Source organism: Mandrillus leucophaeus, unplaced genomic scaffold (assembly GCF_000951045.1).
Source record: "Mandrillus leucophaeus isolate KB7577 unplaced genomic scaffold, Mleu.le_1.0 Scaffold171, whole genome shotgun sequence".
NCBI classification, from domain to species: Eukaryota; Metazoa; Chordata; class Mammalia; order Primates; family Cercopithecidae; genus Mandrillus; species Mandrillus leucophaeus.
In genome coordinates, this window is record NW_012101710.1 from 2,517,329 (window position 1) to 2,537,373 (window position 20,045).

Genomic DNA, 20,045 nt, shown 5'->3' on the forward strand with positions numbered 1-20,045 from the left:
CCTCAGCCTCCCAAGTAGCTGGGACTACAGGCGCCCGCCACCACGCCCGGCAATTTTTTTGTATTTTTAGTAGAGATGGGGCTTCACTGTGTTAGCCAGGATGGTCTCGATCTCCTGACCTCGTGATCCACCCACCTCAGCCTCCTAAAGTGCTAGGATTACAGGCGTGAGCCACTGTGCCTGGCAACTAATATTTTTTAAATGTCCATACTACCCAAAGTGCTCTACAGCCTCAATGTGATTCCTATCAAAATTCCAATGGCATTTTTCACAGAAGTTGAAAAAACAATCCTAAAATTCATATGGAACCACAAAAGATCCCAGAGCCAGAGTAATTTTGAAAAAGAACAAAGCTGGTGGCATCACATTACTTGACTTCAGAGTATACTACAAAGTTAGAGTAAGCAAAACAGTATGGTACTGGCATACAAACAGACACACAGACCAGTGGAACAGAACAGAGCACAGAAATAAACCCTCATGATTAGTCTTTGACAAGGGTGCCAAGAATACACAGTGGGGAAAGGATAGTCCCTTAATAATAAGAGAGGACCAGACTACTCAGGAGGCTGAGGCAGGAGAATCGGTTGAACCCAGAAGGCAGAGGTTGCAGTGAGCTAAGATTGTGCCATCGCACTCCAGCCTGGACAAGAGGGAGACTCTGTCTCAGTAAATAAATACGTAAATAAATAAGAGGACCTAGGGAGACTATCTCTACAAAGATTTTAAAAATTAGTTGGGTGTGGTGGCATGCGCCTATAGTCCCAGCTACTTCGGAGGCTGAGGCAGACAGGTGGCTTGAGCCCAGGAAGTTGAAGCTGCAGTGAACTGACCATGCCACTGCACTCCAGCCTGGGCCGCAGAGCAAGACCCCATCTGTAAAACAAACTAAAACATCACTGGGCGCAGTGGCTCATGCCTATAATCCCAGCACTTTGGGAGGCCAAGGCAGGCAAATTACCTGAGCTCAGGAGTTTGAGAGCAGCCTGGGCAACATGGTGAAACTTTATCTCTACAAAGAAAATACCCCAAAAAAGTAGCCAGGCATGGTGACCTGTGACTGTAGTCCCAGCTACTTGGGAGGCTGAAGTGGGAGGATCGCTTGAGCCTGGGATGTACAGGCTAGTGAGCTGAGATTGCATCACTGCACTGCAGCCTAGGGGACAGATCAAGACAAGAAAGGGAAAGGGAAAGGGAAAGGGAAAGGGAAAGGGAAAGGGAAAGGGAAAGGGAAAGGGAAAGGGAGGGAAGGGAAAAGGAAGGAAGGAAGGAAGGAAGGAAGGAAATAAATTGGCCGGGGGGCACAGTGGCTCACGCCTGTAATCCCAGCACTTTGGGAGGCTGAGGTGGGTGGATCACCTGAGGTCAGGAGTTCGAGACCAGCCTGGCTAACATGGTGAAACCCCATTTCTACTAAAAATACAAAAAATTAGCCAGGCATGGTGGCGTGTGGCTGCAATCCCAGCTATTTGGGAGGCTGAGGCAGGAGAATCGCTTGAACCCAGGAGGCAGAGGTTGCAGTGAGCCAAGATCGTGCCACTGCACTCCAGCTTAGGCAACAAGAGCGAAACTCCATCTCAAAAGAAAGAAAGAAAGAGACAGAGAAAGAGAGAGAGAAAGAAAAAGAGAAAGAGAAAAAGAAAGAAAAGGAAAGAAGGAAGGGAAGGGGAGGGAGGAAGGGAGGAAGGGAAGAAGAAGGGAGGAAGGAGGAAGGGAGGGAGGAACAGTGCTGGGAAAACTGGATATCCACACGCGAATGAATGAAACTGGACCCTTGTCTCAGATCATTATTACTAAATTAACTCAAAATGGATTAAAGACTTCAATGCCATTTATTTTGAGTAGAAAATAAGTCATTTCTTTAATACATCAAAATGTGGCATTTCTTGACCTTGCTTCTCTCCTGGTCCTGGCTTCCCCAGAGGATCCACTGGGCTGGGCTGGAGCCCTGGGGATGGCAGTGTCCCACGGAAGGACGTGGCACTGCCTTCCTCAGTCCTGAACCCCAGTGGCAGAATCTGGTTCTACTTAGTAGCAGTCAGCCTCGTCCCCCTGCAGGAAGCCCCCCGTGGCCAGCATGTCCTGCAGGAGGGACTGGGGGCTCTTCTCCACGTGGTCGCTGCTCTCGGCCAGTGTGCTCCGCAGGCCCTCCAGGTCTAGGGACCTGAGCATGGCCAGCACAGCCTCAGGCTCCTGGTCCCCTGGGGGCTGGGCGTGCTCACCCGCCCGGCACCTCGGCAGGGCGGCCTCCACTGAGGCAGTGTTGGAGCCGCCCCCGGCCTCCCGCAGGCTGCTGTAGGAAGCAATCTTGTCCCTCAGGAAGAGGAGGAGGTCACAGGACTTCTGCGCCACGGGGCGGTCGCAGTCAAACAAGGCACAAAAGGCGAAGTCAAAGAGCCCCACGTGGCAGAAAGCCCTCAGTGCCTCGGTGAGTGGCCGGGCTGGGGCCACCTCGGGTAGGGCCACGGCATAGGGGCAGTGGGTACGTGGCGGCCCCAACGTCTGGCCTAGGAACACCAGCGCCAGCTCCAGGCCCTGGGCGCGGACCTCCCAGTCCAGGTCCCGGCTTGCCGCCTGCAGCACAGTGGCCACGAACTGCTCCGTGTCCTGGGCTGCGTCGGCGTGGCCGTCCCGCAGCCACTCGGTGAAGACTTGCATGACCGCCCTCCGTGGGAAGCCCTCCGAGTCCACGGAGAGGATGTGCAGGAGCTCCGGGAACAGGCTCTGGGGGACAGGGAGCGGGTGGGATGGTCGGTGGGACGGCAGGAGTGGGGCTCCCACAACAGGACCCCGGGGGCATCCGTGGGGCTGGCCCCGGGCATGGGCAGTCTAGGGCCACACCCCACTCTGGCACCTTCCTGTGCTATGCAGTGAGCACACTGCCCTCCAATCCTCAGTTTACCCATCTGTCAAATGGAGGTAACCACGTCTAAGTGGAGGGGTGCTGGGGAGACAAGGCGAAGAGCACAGGCCCCACGCCCAGCAGAGCCCCAGGGCCTCGGCAGTCACTCCCACAGGTGCTGCCCACAGCAGCAGCTGCTCCCACGGTGGATGCTGGCTGCTCACCCACCCGCAAGCAGTCGAGCACACACGATGGCCAGGTGGGAGCTGCTGGCCGAGGAACCCGCCACCTTCTACTTTCTGGGCCTCTGTGTGCTCAGGGCTGGCAGGGGCTGGTAGCCGAGGAACCCAGCACTTCCTACCTGCTGGGCCCCTGCATACTCAGGGCTGGTGGGGGCGTGCAGGCCCCGGCTGGAAAGTTGCCCCGTGGCGGTCACTGCGCTCGCTCGGACGTAACTCTCAGGGTCCTGGAGGAGCTGCCGGGCCAGCTCAGGCACCTCTGAAGCCAGGAGGGCGCATCTGAAGTCGGCCTGTCCTGGGGGTCGAAGTGGCCACATGCAGCTGTGACCGAGGGCCGAGCCTTGCCGCCTTGGCCTCTGCCTCCACCCCCTTGTGGGCAGCTGACATGGCCCAAGTTTCTAGAGCCAGCAAGAGGCTGCTGGTGCACCCCGGCTCAGTGAGCCCCCAGCAGGCGGGAAGGCAGCCCCTCCATCTGCCAGCACTCACCTCCCCAGTGCCTGCTCAGCTGGGTCAGGAACTCGAGGGCGGAGTCCCTCACCTCCCAGCAGGGGTGGCACAGGCGTTTCTGCAGCACAGGGAACAGCTCTAGGGCGGGAAGGGGCAGGTCAGGGCGAGCTTGGGGCCAGGCTAACGCTGCCCTCGGAGCCGCCCAGTCCCTGCTGCCTCCACCCCTGCGACTCCAGCTCCGTTCACCCCTGTGAGGGGCTGCGTTACCTCTGAGGAACTGCGGGATGAGGGGGCCAAGATCAGAGCAGCCAGGGGTCTTGGGTGAGCTCAGAAGCCACCGGAGTGTGGCCTGGAAGGCCTTCTTCAGAACCTGGAGCAGACAGGGCGGGCTGTAGGGCCACGAGAGGAGGAGGGACAAGCTGTCTGCCTGTCCCCTCACCTTCCTCTGTGCTGCCCCCACTGCAGGGACAGAGATGGGGACAGGAAGTGGAGAGAGAAGGGAACGCTGGGCTTCCTTCTTTTTTAGAGACAGGGTCTCACTGCAGCCTCCACCTCCCAGGCTCAAACAATCCTCCTGCCTCAGCCTTATGAGTGGTTGGGGCTAGAGGCACACATCACCATGCCCGGCTAATTTTTGCAGTCAAATGCTCTACCCCTGAGCTACACCCCGGGGCTAATTTTTGTATTTTTTGTAGAGATGGGATCTTGCTATGTTGCCCAGGCTGGACTCAAAGTCCTGGGCTCCACGGATCCTCCCACAGCACAGTAATCACAGCTCTGAGCTCCACACCCCTCTCAGGCTGATTTTAATAAGGCAGGATCTGCTGAGGAAGCGGCTCCCCAGACTGTGAGCAGGAGGCGGCGGTGGCCCCCACCAGAAGACCCACCACCCAGGCAGCGGGATTTCTGCATCAAAACATGACCAGTGACGCAGGGCACTTTTCCGTAGGATCTCAGGAGGCCCTGGGCCCTTCCTCCAAAGCTGTCCACTGTCTGCTCAGCGGCAGGCGGCACAAGGTCTGTACCCGCCAGGGCCCAGCTCCACAAGGGGCTATGGAGTGGGCACGTTCACAAACGGCGCTTAGGAGAACCCGGAGCCCACGCCCAGGGCCGTCCTGGTGCCACTTCATTTCCCTTGTCCAGAATTCCCTGCAGGCCGCCTGGCCGGCGCCCCTGCTCCCCACGGCCCCACACACCCCTGCATGCTGATGTATCTTCACCAACAAGAGGCCCTGGGCCCAACGCATGCAGCCACCTGTGTCATGAAGCTCTCTGAGCAGTGACTCTGTGGCCCTGTGTGAAGGCCCCGTCCCTAGAGGCCCGCATGGGGCCAGGGTGGAGTGGGGGGTGGGTCCCACTGCCTCTGCCTCCCTCCTCTCCTCGTTCCCTATCCGTACCGTGGGGCTGGAGCCGGGGCTCTCGAGGCACTCCAGGAGGACAGCAAGCGCCTGTGTCACCAACTCCTGGGGGCCTGAGACAGAGGTGAGCGGATAAACCACCCCCACCTCCACCCCACGGCCCTCCCCATCAACTCTGGGAAGGAGCAGGACAAGGCCTCATTCGCCAGCTGAAACCTCCTGCACGGCCCCTGCACCCCTCAGCCCCCGCCCCAGAGAAGAAACACAGAGGGACAGCAATTCCCAGGCGCCTCCGAGCAGAAAGGAGAGTGGGGGCTTGGGTTTCGCCCAACGCCAAAGCCGTACAGAACACACTCACCTGTCCCCTCTGACAGCGTCCCCAGGAAGTCGAGGGCTGCTCGCTGGACCCGGACACAGCCCGCCAGAGTCCCACAGAGGTGGCCCCCCACGCTGGAGGCGGGGGCAGCTGAGCCATCACAGAGCCGCAGGACAGTCACTGCAGCCCCCAGCAGGGACGCCTGGGGCCACGGCGACGGGCGCTGGGGCTGGCGAGAGAGGGAAGCGTTAGCCAAGGTTGCGTTCCCACTGCTGGCGTGGATGCAGGGACGCTGGGGCTTCGAGGCGTGTGGGGCGGGGGACATCAGCCAGGGTTGTGATCCCACGGCCAGCGTGGATGCAGGGGCGCTGGGGCTGCAAGGGGTGCGGGGCGTCAGCCCAGGTTGCGGTCCCACTGCCGGAGTGGATGCTGCTGGGCTGCATGAGGGCGGGGCCACACCTACCAGCGGCTGCAGCTCCTCCAGGTGAGCCAGGGTGCGGCACAGGAGGCCCGCACAGGACGACTTGGAGGCCAGGAGCGCGTCCACCGTCGTGGCATCGTCTGCCGTCCCGTCCAGCAAGCCTGGGGGCCAAGCCAGGAAAGAGCTCCCTTAGAGAGCACTTCTGCCTGCCCACGGTCGCCAGCCACCCCCTGGCCACCACTCGCAGCAGAGGCCAGGACCTGGGTGCAGAGCAGCGGCTCACCAGGGATGATGGCCACGGCCCCGGTCCCCTTTCCTCTTAGTGGGAGGCCTGGGTGTGACTAAAGTGGGATGGGGGTGGCGAGTCTGGTACTCCCATCCATCTCCCCTCCCCCAGCTGCAGGGACCCAGGTTCCGCCCTCCCAGCCCTTTCTGAGCGGCGTACCTGGGGGTCCGGGGGCCTGAACTGTGGCCTTCAGGACACAGGCCAGGGGCTGGAGGAGGACCTGGAAGGCCTGGGTCCTCAGTGCCTGTGGGCTGGAGACAAACACACAGTGAGCGCCGTGACCCTGGCCATGAGGCAAGCTGGCTGTGCTAACATCCCCAGCAAGCCTGGGGCAAATCAGGGAGGGGGTTGGGACACCCCGCCAAGAACAGTTTCTCTGCAGGCCACTGGCCAGGGGACGCCATGAGACAGAGAGTGGTGGGCAGACAGACCTGACCAAGGAGATGAGCCTGATACTCCCAATGTCCTTAGGAGCAGACACTGAGGGGTCTCCTGGAGGGCCCGGCCATGCACCCAGAGAGAGGGGCAGTGCCCACTCAGGTGGACAGGGACGGGGTGTCCCCAGGTGTGCACAGCGTCCACGTTGTAGGAGGGACCTGCCCTCATGTCTGGGTCCAGGTGGGGGCAGTGCCCGCTCAGGGGGACAGGGACAGGGTGCCCCCAGCCTCCTGGGTGTCCCCAGGTGTGCACAGCATCCACTTTGTAGGAGGGACCTGCCCTCACATCTGGGCCCAGGTGGGGGCAGTGTCCCCACAGTGCATTCCTGCAAGGCCGGGTCTGTTCCTCCGTCCTCCCCGTCTACTCTCCTAAACATTCGGCGATCCCGGAGCTCAGAGCCGGGCTTTCATGGTACCCTTGGGCCCTTTGGGCAGCAGGTCCTGAGGTCATGTCCACCCCTAATGTGAGCCCACCCAGAACCCTGGCAGGCCGTCCACGGCCTTCCCACCTGTCCTGACCCAGGCACTGCCGTTCCACTGCCCCCAGGCCCCCCATCTGCATGGTGTACGTGCTGGGGAGCTCCAGCACCTCCAACCAAGGCTGCGGTGGGGGACAGGTGGGAGGGCAGCGGAGCGCAGGGCCTGGGCAGGACCATCCCGCTCTGGGCAGAGCAGCTCCGGCCATCCTTCTTACCTCTGGGGATCTCGCAGAGCTTTTGTCTTGAAACAATTATTCTGTTGCTAAAGATCCTGCAGAAGCCGCCAGCCTGCACGACTGCCACGTGTAACCCACGCATGGCCCAATCACACCCCACACGGCTGCCTGACTGTCCCTGGTTTCCGGAACTCCCCTGCCTTGAGGGCTGCGCTCTCAACCTCCCTGCCTGCCCTGGCTCCCAACACCCGCCTCGGCGTGAAACGCACCCCAGCCCATACCAGTGCTCGAGCTTCAGGATCCCCAAAGCCAGGGGTCCCACGTGGGTGGGACCCAGGCAGCTCAGAGCCTGCGCCAGCATCTCCCACAGGCCGCCGTCAGAAGAACTGAACACAGGAGAACTGCAGGGAGACCCCAGAGAGAGAAATTATCCCCCATCCCCTAAAACCTCATTCCAGGCCTGGCTGAGAGACTGCCATGGCCCCAGCGCTGAAAGTGCCCAGCCCAGGACAGGCCTTTCCCCCCGAGGGTTCCAGGGTCACCCCGGTGCCGCTTCACTGCAGGCCACATCCTCGGGGAGTCTCTGGCTGCCAGTGGGACATGCCCGGGCATCATCTGAGGAAAACAATTGCCCACCCAGGCCCCCCAGCTGCGTCCTGGGGGCCTGACCGAGCCACACAGAGAAGCAGGTCCACGAGCGAGTGTGCGGCGGGGATGGGGTCTCTCTCCAGCAGACAGGCCACGCGGGAACTCAGCCGCACCCACAGGGCTTCCGTCCAGGGGCTCTGGCAGCGCCCGAAGGTCGTGGTCAGGACGTTCAGGGCCTGAGTGACCTTGGGGGTGGCCGTACAGCACAAGGACTCCTCCACATGATCTGTGATCTTCTGGGCACACGCGGGCCAGTCATCCCCCCGCAGGCAGGGGTGCCCCTCGGCTCCACCTCGCATGGACAAAGCCAGGACGTGCACCAGGAGCTGACTGGCCGCCGAGGCCACAAACAGGCTGGAGTCTCCCTGTAGGGAGAAGATGGTGTCGACTGCACCTGGGTAGGGGATGGGGCAAGACAGGAAAAAGGGGATGAGCCAGAATAGAGCCAGGGGAGGCAGACCGCAACCTTAATCCAGGACTCCAGGGCCTCAGGGAAGATGCAAACAGCAGAGGGCACCCCAAGACGCCCCCAAATGCCCCTCCACTCAAAAGCAAAAGAGAACAGGAACTGAAGCTCCCTAGAGACAAGCACCTTCCCCCCAGCTGAGCATTAAACACACACAGCTTGTGATGCTTCCCAATTCGTTCCTTGTTGTTTTTAGTTCTTCTTGTTGTTGTTGTTTTGAGACGGAGTCTCGTTCTGTCGCCCAGGCTGGAGTACAATGGTGCAATCTTGGCTCACTGCAACCTCCACCTCCCGGGTTCAAGCCATTCTCCCACCTCAGCCTCCCAAGTAGCTGGGATTACAGGCACCTGCCATCATGCCCTGCTAACTTTTGTATTTTTAGTAGAGATGGGGTTTCACCATGTTGGCCAGGCTGGTCTTGAACTCCTGACCTCAGGTGATCCACCTGCCTTGGCCTCCCAAAGTGCTAAGATTACAGGTGTGAGCCACTGTGCCCGGCCTTGTTTCTTGTGTTTTGAGACAGGGTCTTGCTCTGTAGCCTAAGCTGGAGTGCAGTGGCTCAACCACTGCTCACTGCAGCCTCCACCCCCTGGACTCAAAAGATCCTCTTGCTTCAGCCTCCCGAGTAGCCAGGACTATAGCCATGCGCCACCACGCCTGGCTCTCAAATAGTTTCAAAGACTGAGTCCTCACAGCTGATCTGTAAATGGCTGAGAAAGCCGTCTCGGCTCCTAGGGCCTGACTTACAAACCAGAGGACACTGGACAGCAGTACTGTCACGGTGCATTCTTCACAACAACCCTGCGACATCGCACAGACCAGACGCTCAGATTCAGCAAGGTGCAGTGACTCCCCTGAGGTCACACAGGCAGGATGAGGAATGGGGTGGGGTGTGGGCGCACTCACCGTGGTCGGCCAGGAAGCGCAGGGCGCTGGGGTGCTGTGCCAGGGAGCGCAGGCCCTGGATCCAGCCGCTGCGCACGGTGGGGACGGCCCAGGCTGCTCGGCCGAGGGGTCCTGCCTCCCCAAAGAGCCCTGGTAGCAACTCCCCCTGCTGGGAAGCAAAAAAAAGAGGTGAGGGGGGGCCGGGTGCGATGACTCACGCCTGTAATCCCAGCACTTTGGGAGGCTGAGGAGGGCAGATCACGAGGTCAGGAGTTCAAGACCAGCCTGACCAACATGGTGAAACCCCGTCTCTACTAGAAATACAAAAATCTGCCGGGTGTGTTGGCACGCACCTGTAATCCCAGCTACTCAGAAGGCTGAGGCAGGAGAATTGCTTGAACCTGGGAGGCAGAGGTTGCAGTGAGCCAAGATCGCACCACTGCACACCAGCCTGGGTAACAGAGTGAGACTCCGTCTCAAAAAAACAAACAAAAAAGAGGTTAGGGGACCTGGCAGGTTTCCAGGGATGTGGAGCAAAGCACAGATGGGTTTTCAGTTTTCCAGGGCTGGTGGAGGCACTTTTGGAGGACGCTTTCATGTATGTATGTATGTATGTATGTATGTATGTATGTATTTATCGACAGTCTCACTCTGTTGCCCAGGCTGGAGTGCAGTGGCATAATCTCGGCTCACTGCAACCTCTGCCTCCCGGGCTCAAGCTATTCCCCTGTCTCAGCCTCCCGAGTAGCTGGGATTACAGGTGCCCGCCACCACGCCCAGCTAATTTTTGCATTTTTAGTAAAGACAGGTCTTTACCATGTTGGTCAGGCTAGTCTCGAACTCCTGACCTCAGGTGATCCACCTGCCTCAGCCTCCCAAAGTGCTGGGAGTACAGGCATGAGCCACCACGCCTGGTCTGGAGGGCCCTTTCCTGCCAGCTGCTGACAGACAAAGGCCCCCGGATTCACTGTACAGCAGCGCCCTAGGACGTCTTGGAAAGTCTGTCCTGCAGCAGGATGGTGCCTGGGTGGGCTGCTAGGGAGTCTGCAGGTGCTTAATTGGGGGGCACCATGAATGGCAGTAGCTAACGGTACTGGATGTGCCTTCGAGCAACCTGGCGAGGGCCTGTGGGGCACCAAGAGAAGCCGTCGTGCTAGACGGGCATCATCAGGCAGCACCTAACAGACTCAGCGCTGCCTGTTTGGAGCTGGAAGACACAGCTCTGGAGGGCTCTCGAGCTCTCATGCCTTGTTGCTACGTAGAAATTCTTGGCTGGGAGCAGTGGCTCATGACCGAGGCAGGAGGATTGCTTGAGGCCAGGAGTTTGAGACCAGCCTGGGCAACACAGTGAGACCCCATCTCTACCAAAGATAAAAAAAGTTAGTCAGGTGCATGCACCTGTGGACCCAGCTACTCAGGAGGCTGAATGGGGAGGGTCACTTGAGCCCAGGAGGTCAAGGCTGCAGTGAGCTGCCACTGCACTCCAGCCTGGCCAACAGAGCAGGATTCTGTCTCTAAAAAACAAAACAAAAAAAGGCCGGGTGTGGTGGCTCACGCCTGCAATCCCAGCATTTTGGGAGGCCGAGGCAGACGGATCACTTGAGGTCAGGAGTTTGTGACCAGCCTGGCCAAAATGGTGAAACCCCGTCTCTACTAAAAATACAAAACTTAGCTGGGCATGGTGGCAGGTGCCTGTAGTCCCGGATACTCGGGAGGCTGAGGCAGGAGAATCGCTTGAACCTGGGAGGTGGAGACTGCAGTTAGCTGAGTTTGAGCCACTGCACTCCAGCCTGGGGTCTCAAAAAATAGTAATAAAATAAAATAAAAAATAAATAAAATTAATTAATTTTTTTTTAAAAAAGACATTCTCATTAGTCATTCATTCATCTGTAGGCTGGGTTGCTAGAGGTGCAGGATGTGCGGTCTCATTTGGTCCTCATGACAACCCCATGGCGCGGCTACGACTTCCATCTCCGTCCTACGGAGGGACGGAGGCCACGGCGCGGCTACGACCCCCATTTCCGTCCTAGGGAGGGACGGAGGCCACGGCGCGGCTATGACCCCCATTTCCGTCCTAGGGAGGGACGGAGGCTTGCGGCCTTGGGAAGGTCAGACAGCTGATCAGAGCTGGGAGCCAATCCCAGTCATCTTATTCCAAAAAACCTCAACTCCTTAGCCCCAGCAACACTCTGGGAGAATTTTTCAAAGGGACTACAGTCAGGGGTAAAAGCATGCAGTTCTGGCGAGGACACAGGGTTGGGGCAGGCCGCTGGAACTTGGGATGGTGATGGCTACAAACGCCCCACCTGGCTGCAGGAGGAGAAGGTTGCCCACCTCTCCACGGGACACTCGGGTGGGAGGCCCCAGGCTCACCTGAAGATACTGGAAGCAGTTTTCCTGGGCTGCGAAGGTTCCTGCCAGGCGCAGAGAGAAGGAGAGGACCCCGGGACTCAGGTCCTGGACTTTCAGCACATGGGACAGCAGCTCCACCAGGCAGGGGTGCCCCTGCAGCAGCACGAGACTGGACTCTGTGGGGACAGCCCAGCCTAGGGGTTACCAGGGGCACAGCACCAGGTGTCCCCCCTGGATGACCGCTCTTCTCCTAGCAATTCCCAGACCCTTTTCTTGCAGGGTGTTAGATTTAGGGATCCAACTGGGAAAAAAATATTTGCAACAAATACGGCAAATGACTCATAATTTTAATTCAGTAAGGGCAGAAAAACTAGAAAGTTTAACAACAGCTGAAAGGCGGAACATTTTCACCTTTTACAACAGGTGAATGGCCAAAGATGCCGAAAAAATGTTCTGCCTCACTGACAGTGAAAAAGAAATACAAATAAAAGTGAAAGACCAGGCTGGGCGCAGCGGCTCACGCCTGTAATCCCAGCACTTTTATGAGGCCGAGGCTTGTGGTCACTTGAGCTCAGGAGTTTGAGACCAGCCTGGCTAATATGGCGAAGCCCTGTCTCTACTAAAAATACAAAAAATTAGCCGGGTGTGGTGGCTCATGCCTGTAGTCCCAGGTACTCAGGAGGCTGAGGCAGGAGAATCGCTTGAATCCAGGAGGCAGAGGTTGCAGTGAGCCGAGATTGCGTCACTGCACACCGCACACCCCAGCCTGGGTGACGGAGCGAGATTCCATTCCAAAAAAATAAAAAATAAAACAAAAAGTAGAAGAGCATTTTCACCTTTCAAATTGGTACTTTTCCTTAGCGCTCTGTGCAAGGAGGTACAATGGAACAGGCATTCCTCTCTAGACGTGGCATCCTGTATTTCTATACCTAGCTACGCTATTGCTCAAAAGCACCAGTGGCGAAAAAGATATTTTGAGGCAAACGCTGGGAGAGTTTTCCAGTGAGAGGCTCTTGTAGAAAGAATATGGTTCAGTAAGAAGGAGAGTGAGGAGCATGCAGAGGAGGAGAACCAGGCTAGGACTCAAAAAGCACTGAGTCCACCTGAATCAGCACCGCAGGCTGGGCGAGGTGCTCATACCTGTAGTCCTGGCACTTTGGGAGGCCAAGGCAAGAGGATCACTTGAGCCCAGGAGTTCAAGACCAGCCTGGGCAACATAGCAAGACCCTGTCTCTACAAAAAAATAAAATAAAATAAAATAAAAATTCGCCTGGAGTGGTGGCACACATCGGTAGTCCCAGTTACTCAGGAGGCTGAGACAGGAGGATCACTTAAGCCCAGGAGTTCAAGGCTGCAGTGAGCTATGACGGCACCACTGTACTACAGCCTGGGCGACAGAGGGAGACCCTGTCTCTAAAAAACAAAAAACAAAAACAAAAAAAAAGGCGGAGCGCAGTGGCTCATGTCTGTAATCCCAGCACTTTGGGAGGCTGAGGCAGGCAGATCACGAGGTCAGGAGATTGAGACCATCCTGACAAACATGGTGAAACCCTGCCTCTACTAAAATATAAAAAATGAGCCGGGTGTGGTGGTGTGCGCCTGTAGTCCCAGGTACTCAGGAGGCTGAGGCAGGAGAATTGCTTGAACTTGGGAGGTGGAGGTTGCAGTGAGCCGAGATTGCACCACTGCACTGCAGCCTGGTGACAGGGCAAGACTCTGCCTCAAAAGAAAAAAAAAAACCTCACTGAGTTCAAAACTAAAAACTCATTGTTGAAGGTTTTGAAACAAAACAGAATTAAAATACTAAACAACAATAACAGAAGCTCGTGATGACCGGAAGGTCAAGCGCTCTGAGATCCTTCAGTTGCCTGGATAGAGAATGGAAAGTCTAATTAACTTCAGACTTTTAAAAAAAATCCAGTTCTCATGTTAAAAATGTAAGAGTAACCACTAAAGAACATAAATAAGCCTGTGGTCCCAGCATCTTGAGAGGCCGAGGTGGGCAGATCACCTGAGCCCAGGAGTTCAAGACCAGGTTGGGCAACACAGGAAGATCTCTCTATAAAAATTCGCTGGGAGGCCAGGCACGGTGGCTCAAGCCTGTAATCCCAGCACTTTGGGAGGCCGAGATGGGCGGATCACGAGGTCAGGAGATCAAGACCATCCTGGTTAACATGGTGAAACCCCACCTCTACTAAAAAAATACAAAAAACTAGCCAGGCAAGGTGGCGGCGCCTGTAGTCCCAGCTACTCGGGAGACCGAGGCAGGAGAATGGCGTAAACCCGGGAGGTGGAGCTTGCAGTGAGCTGAGATCTGGCCACTGCACTCCAGCCTGGGCGACAGAGCGAGACTCCGTCTCAAAAAAAAAAAATTCGCTGGGCGTGGTGGCACGCATCTGTAGTCCCATCTACACTGGAAGCTGAGACGGGAAGATCGCCTGAGCCCAGGAGGTCAAGGCTGCAGTGAGCCGTGATTACACCACTGGCCTCTAGCCTGGACAACAGCGCAAGAACTTGTCTAAAAAAAAGAACATAAATAGAATGTATCACTTCAAAACCAGAAGAGGAAAGATTAAAAAAAAAAAAAAAAAAGCTTTATCAATCTGATGGAGGGCAGAAAAGGAGGAGGATAAAGGCACAAAGATAAGGCACAGGAAATTAAAAAATACAAAAGAATTCGAATCTAACGGTCGCCTCGACAAATTAAAGAGATCAAACTTATCTGTTAAAAGAAAGAGTTGCTGAGCTTAAATTAAACACTGAAAACGAGCAATGTGGTGTTTCTAAAAGCAATAAAATGCAACAAAGGGAAAGGCTGGGAGCAGGAGAGAAAAAGACACAGTAGGCAAATTCTAACTTTAAAGAAGCTGGTGTAGCAACAGTAATAGCAAACAAAATGGGCTATAAAGCAAAAAGCAGTATTCACTCAGAAGAAAGTTCACTGATCACACAGAGAAATTCCAGAAAGATACAACATTCCTACATCTATGTATATCTAACCTAACGTCAAAACGTGTAAAGCAGCCTGGGCAACGTGGTGAAACCGTCTCCGCAAAAAAATACAAAAAATTCGCTGGGTGTGCTGGTGTGTCCTTGTAGTCCCAGCCATCCAGGAGGCTGGGATGGGAGGATCACTTGAGCCCAGAAGTTGAGGCTACAGTGAGCCGTGATCACGCCACTGCATACTAGCCTGGGTGACAAAGTGAGACCCTGTCTCCAAAAAAAAAAAAAAAAAAAAAGCCAGGCACAGTGGCTCACACCTGTAATCCCAGCGAGAGGCCAAGGCGGGCAGACTGCTTGAGCCCAGGAGCTGTCTCTTATACACATCTAGATGTGTATAAGAGACAGGTGAAACTCCATCACTACAAAAAATACAAAAACTTAGCCGGGCATGGTGGTGGGCTCCTGTGGTCCCAGCTATTAGGGAGGCTGAGGTGGCAGAATCATCTGAGCCCAAGAAGTCGAGGCTGCAGTAAGCCGAGATCATGCCACGGTACTCCAGCCTGGGCAATAGAGCAAGACTCCGTCTCAAAGAAAAAAAAAAAAAAAAGAAAAAGAAAAAGAAAAAAATACGTAAAGCAAAAAAAAAAAGAATGCAATTCAAAGAAAAGTCATGAATCCATGACCTTGGTGTAAGCTTTTTACACACCTCTCAGAAACAAGCAAACAAATTAGCAAGAACATAGCAGGTCTGAACTAATGAACAAGTGTGGAAACTACTCTTTCCATCAAGTACAGCGCAGGAGAAATGACAGAGGCTGGGAGGGAGGAGGAAACAGGGACTCACTGTGAATCCAGACTCGGTTTCTTTAGGAGAACAAAATTCGATTGTGCTGATGATTCCAGAGCCCTATAAATTTACTAAGAACTGTTGAATTGATACCATTTATTTATTTATTTTGTCCTTTTCTCATGTCAGACGGGTCACGTACTGACATCATACCACAGTTCCACGGTGCCACATCTCACACATGCACCTGAACACTCAATTATCATGCTTAGGCTGGGTGTGGTGGCCCTCCACTGTAATCCCAGCACTTTGGGAGGCCAAGGCGGAGGCATCACCTGAGGTCAGGAGTTGGAGACCAGCCCGGCCAACATGGTGAAATCCCATCCCTACTAAAAATACAAAAATTGGCCGGGCATGGTGGCAGGTGCCTGTAATCCCAGGTACTCGGGAGGCTGAGGCAGGAGGATCGTTTGAACCCAGGAAGCCGAGGTTGCAGTGAGCCGAGATCGTGCCACTGTACCCCAGTCTGGGCAACAGAGCAAGACTTGGTCTTGAAAAAAAAAAAAAAATATATCATGCTTACAAACTACAGAAGGACCTGGTACACGTTAAGTGGGTGAATTGCAGGGTATGCAAATTATATCTCAATAAAACTACTGAAAAATACTTCTTAAAATTTGAATACAGGCCAGGCATGGTGGCCCGCTCCTGTAATCCCAGCACTTTGGCAAGCCCAGGCGAGAAGACTGCTTGAACCCAGGAGTTCCAAGCTGCCTGGGCAAGATGGTGAGACCTCATCTCTATGAAGGAAAAAAAAAAAAATTGCTGGGCCTGGTACACACCTGTGATCCCAGCAACTCAAGAGAATGAGGCAGGCAGACTGCTTGAGCCCAGGAGGTCGAGGCCGCAGTGGGCTGTGATCACACCATTGCACTCCAGCCTGGGTGACGGAAAAACCCTGGCTCAAAAAAAAAAAAAAAAGAAAGAAAAAGAAAGTAAAGAAAAACTGACTACAAACTAGGCCACAGTTGAAGACCTTCAAATACCAAAACATCAAACTCATACAGTGAAATCTCTAGAACACGGAGAAAACTCGCCTGGGTCCTGTGTCTCAATAAAAGTCTCAATAGCTATAAAGACTCAAAACATGTATTTTCTAACCTCCATAAAATAAATTAAAAATCAATAACAAAAAGACTGGAGAAATCCACATTTTGAAACTAAATGATATTCTTTTAAATAACTTGTGGGTGGAAAAAAAACCAGAATGAAAAGCATGAAATACTTAGAACTAAATTACAACCAAAGTACTGCATAATAAAACTGGTAAGATGTAGCTAAAGTCATACTTCTAGAGAAACGCACTCTTAAATACATATATACACATATATACATACACATATATACACACATACATATACACACACACATATATATATGTATTTTTTTTTTTTTTTGAGACAGAGTCTCACTCCATTGCCCAGGCTGGAGTGCAGTGGCGTTATCTCAGCTCACTGCAACCTCTACCTCCCAGGTTCAAGTGATTCTCCTGCTTCAGCCTCCCGAGTAGCTGGGATTACAGGCATGGACCACCATGTCAGGCTAATTCTTGTATTTTTAGTAGAGACGGGGTTTCACCATGTTAGCCAGGCTGGTTTTTCAACTCCTGACCTCAAGTGATCTACCTGCCTCAGCCTACCAAAGTGCTGGGATTATAGGCATGAACCACCGCACCTGGCCTTAAATGTATGTATTAGAAAACAAGGAAGACCCAGATATTTAGCTCAAAAGAGGGTAAACGGCACTTTGGGAAGCAGAGGCAGGTGACTGCCTGAGCCCAGGAGATCGAAAACAGCTTGGACAATACAGTGAGACCCCATTCTAAAAAAAAAAAAAAAACAACAACATAATTTAAAAATAAAACGAGTAAAAGAACAGGGTAAACCAAAAAAAGGAAGTAAAGAATAGCAGAAATTAAAAACATGCAGTCTATCCCAACACAATGATCGACCATGAGAATAAACATTTCCACGCAAGAATATTTATGTAAAAGGAAAGCCATGATGACACTATTTTTTTTGAGACGGAGTCCATTCTCAGTCGCTCAGGCTGGAGTGCAGTGGTGCTATCTCAGCTCACTGCAACCTCCGCCTCCTGGGTTCAAGCCATTCTCCCCTCAGCCTCCCGGGTAGCTGGGATTACAGCGCATGCCACCATGCCTGGCTAATTTTTGTATTTTTAGTGGAGACAAGGTCTCACCATGTTGGCCAGGCTGGTCTTGAACTCCTGACTTCAAATGACCTACCTGCCTTGGCCTCCTAAAGTGATGGGATTACGGGCGTGAGCCACCATGCCGGACCTATGACACTACTTAAAATGATGAAAAATGAGAAATATAAACATCTAATAATAACAGTGGAGTGATTCGATGAATTGTGGTCCACTCCTACAGCAAATAACATGTAGTCAATAACATTAACGTATTACATGGAGAAAACACTCACTATGATGGCAAGAGAGAAAGCAAGACACCAAAATTATATTTACGGTATGACCTCATTTTTTTCCCAGAAAAATACAGCTTTATGATGTGTTATGAAAAAGGCTGGGAGGAAATTAAAAAGTTAATGGTTTAATTTTTCTCTTTACTCTTTTGTTCATGTTTTAAAGAACATGAATTACTTTTTTTTTTTTTTTTAAGACAGGGTCTCTATCACCCAGGTCAGAGTGCAGTGGCACAATCATAGCTCACTGCAACCTCTACCTCCCGGGTTCAAAGGATCCTCCCATCTCAGCCTCCAGAGTAGCTGGGACTACAGGTGCGCCACCAGGCCCAGCTAATTTTTGTTATTTTTTTTTGAGATGAGGTCTTGCTATGTTGGACCAGGCTGGTCTCGAACTCCTGGACTTAAGCAATCCGCTCACCTCAGCCTCCCAAAGTGCTGGGATTACAGGTGTGAGCCACTGCATCCAGCCCCTACTTTCATAATCAGAAAGAAAACAAACCTGGTGTTTTAAACACACTAAATACAATGAGAACAACAATAAAATAAGTTTGTTCACGCCTTCCACAGAACTGAACCTTGGGATGCCCTGATCGTGGCTGAACTGGCTGACTTTCAAGCTCTAACTCTCCAGATAATTCTCTCGGGCTTCATCTTGACTTGCCCTCAGTCTGCCACAGATAATCTCTAGGAAGTGAAGGAAAGACATCTGATTTGCAGTTTCTGCCCTTCTTCCAGGACAGGGGAGTCCCCACCCGGTCCCTGCTCCCTGTCCCAGGCTCTGCGTCTGGTCTCTGGATAGACAGTAAACAGCAGCACCACCTCCTTACCTCCTTCAGTGACAGTTTTAAACCAGTCCAGCAGCTTCTCCAAACAGGTGTCATCTGCCACCGGCTGCCTGGGATCTACCAGAACATCACAGAGAGCAGGGAGCAGCCGGGAGCATTCGGGGTCCATGGTGAGGCCGCAGTCCCTGCAAAGGCAATGTGAGACCCAAACCTCAATGCCCACTGCAGACCCAGCTCGTTCTAGTCACAGCAGCCCACCATGCCTGCTCAGGCCTGGGAAGAGGCCCCAGAACTTTCATCTTAGACCAGGAGAACCATGATCCCCAGACCGGAGGTCTGTTCTGCAGGGATGGATCAAAGCTTTGGTCTAGGTGGGGCCCCGAGCTCTGGTGCTGGGGCTGAAACGGGCAGATGAGAGTCTGGCTGAAATCACAAGGCCTCCAGAGCTGAAAGTCTGTCATCCTTGGGCTTCGGTGCAGTAGGGGCAGCAGCGTGGTGCTGGCCCAGGCTGCAGGTGGGCCAGAGTCAGGGGCATCTTCGAGTTCCGGGGTCAGCCATGTGTGCAGGGGGATATCTATCCATGCCCCAGGGCCAATCTGGGCTGGAAAGTGTCTGTCCCTCCCAAAGTCAAGTTGTGGCTGCATTTGAGGTCGTAAAGCCAGCAGGGGGGTGCGGAGGGGAAGGGGCGACTGTCCGTGTCTGTCCCTCTCAGGGTCAGTGTTGGCTGCATTTGGCGTTCTGCAGTCAGCAGGAGGGTGCAGAGGGGAAGGGGAGCCTGTCCTTGTGTCTGTCCCTCCCAGGGTTAGTGTTGGCTGCATCTGACGTCCAGCAGCCGGCGGGGGGAGGGGGGTTCGGCGGGGTGCGGGGGGCCCGGCGGGGTGCGGAGGAGAAGGGGCGCCTGTCCCTCCCAGGACGGGGTGTGAATCCGTGCGTCCGGCCTCGGGGGTGGGCGGGGTGGTCAGTGGCTCTGTCTGACCGGGGCATCATCTGCCAATGTCCGGGGAGGCTGCGTCCCCGGGAAGAGGAACCCTCCCAACACTTTGGAGTCGGTTTTGGCCGCGGGAGCCAGGCCCGAGGGTCCAGAAAGGGCGCCAGACCAGGCGGCCACAGTCGGGCTGGGAAGCGAGCGTAGGTCGCGTACACCCCGGGTTGGGCTGCTCCCTGGCCCTCCCGCCCCCTCGGCCGGGCCTTGGCCTCCCCACGCCCGGCTACCGCTACCGCGACCCCCCAGGCTCCGCGCGCCTCACCGCTTGGTTCCGTCCTCCGTCACAACCACCCCTTCCCCAAGGCTCCGCCTCCGGACTGTGCCACCTGCCAAGCCCGGAGGAGGCGGAGGACGGAGACGGCTGGCGTGGGGAACCGAGACAGCTCTCCTGGAGCCCCCTCTGGAAGCCTCGAGGGCTCACACTTGAAGGAAGGAGTTCAAGCTGAGAGGGACAGGCAGGCGCCGAGCCGGTCGCTCCGACTCATCACCCCCGCCAGGCACCCGATGGTACATGCCCAGCATCCGGTGGGTGGGCGGGGCGTCCCGGGGGCGGGGAATCTCTGAGGAAGGCGCGGCGTTGTGTCCGGAGGGGCGGGGCCTCGCCTGCAGGGGCGCCCCGTGTGTGCATCCGCCGGAGCGAGAAAACCACGTGCCGGAGAGAAGCGTCCCGATCTGTGCACCAAAGC

General features: G+C 54.9%; 1 protein-coding gene across 1 annotated transcript; it reads right to left on the bottom strand.

Moving 5' to 3' along the window:
- Positions 1–1,815: 1,815 nt before the first annotated feature.
- Positions 1,816–19,886, bottom strand: BRAT1 (BRCA1-associated ATM activator 1). Its single transcript, XM_011976922.1, has 14 exons — positions 19,622–19,886; positions 18,417–18,559; positions 11,374–11,528; positions 9,022–9,169; positions 7,671–8,043; positions 7,283–7,402; positions 6,069–6,160; positions 5,666–5,784; positions 5,245–5,431; positions 4,926–4,999; positions 3,796–3,898; positions 3,568–3,666; positions 3,204–3,376; positions 1,816–2,724 (listed from the first exon to the last, which is right to left on the bottom strand). Exons 2-14 carry the CDS (start codon positions 18,541–18,543, stop codon positions 2,029–2,031), a joined length of 2,466 nt encoding a protein of 821 aa, XP_011832312.1. The 5' UTR covers positions 18,544–18,559; positions 19,622–19,886; the 3' UTR covers positions 1,816–2,028.
- Positions 19,887–20,045: the final 159 nt, after the last annotated feature.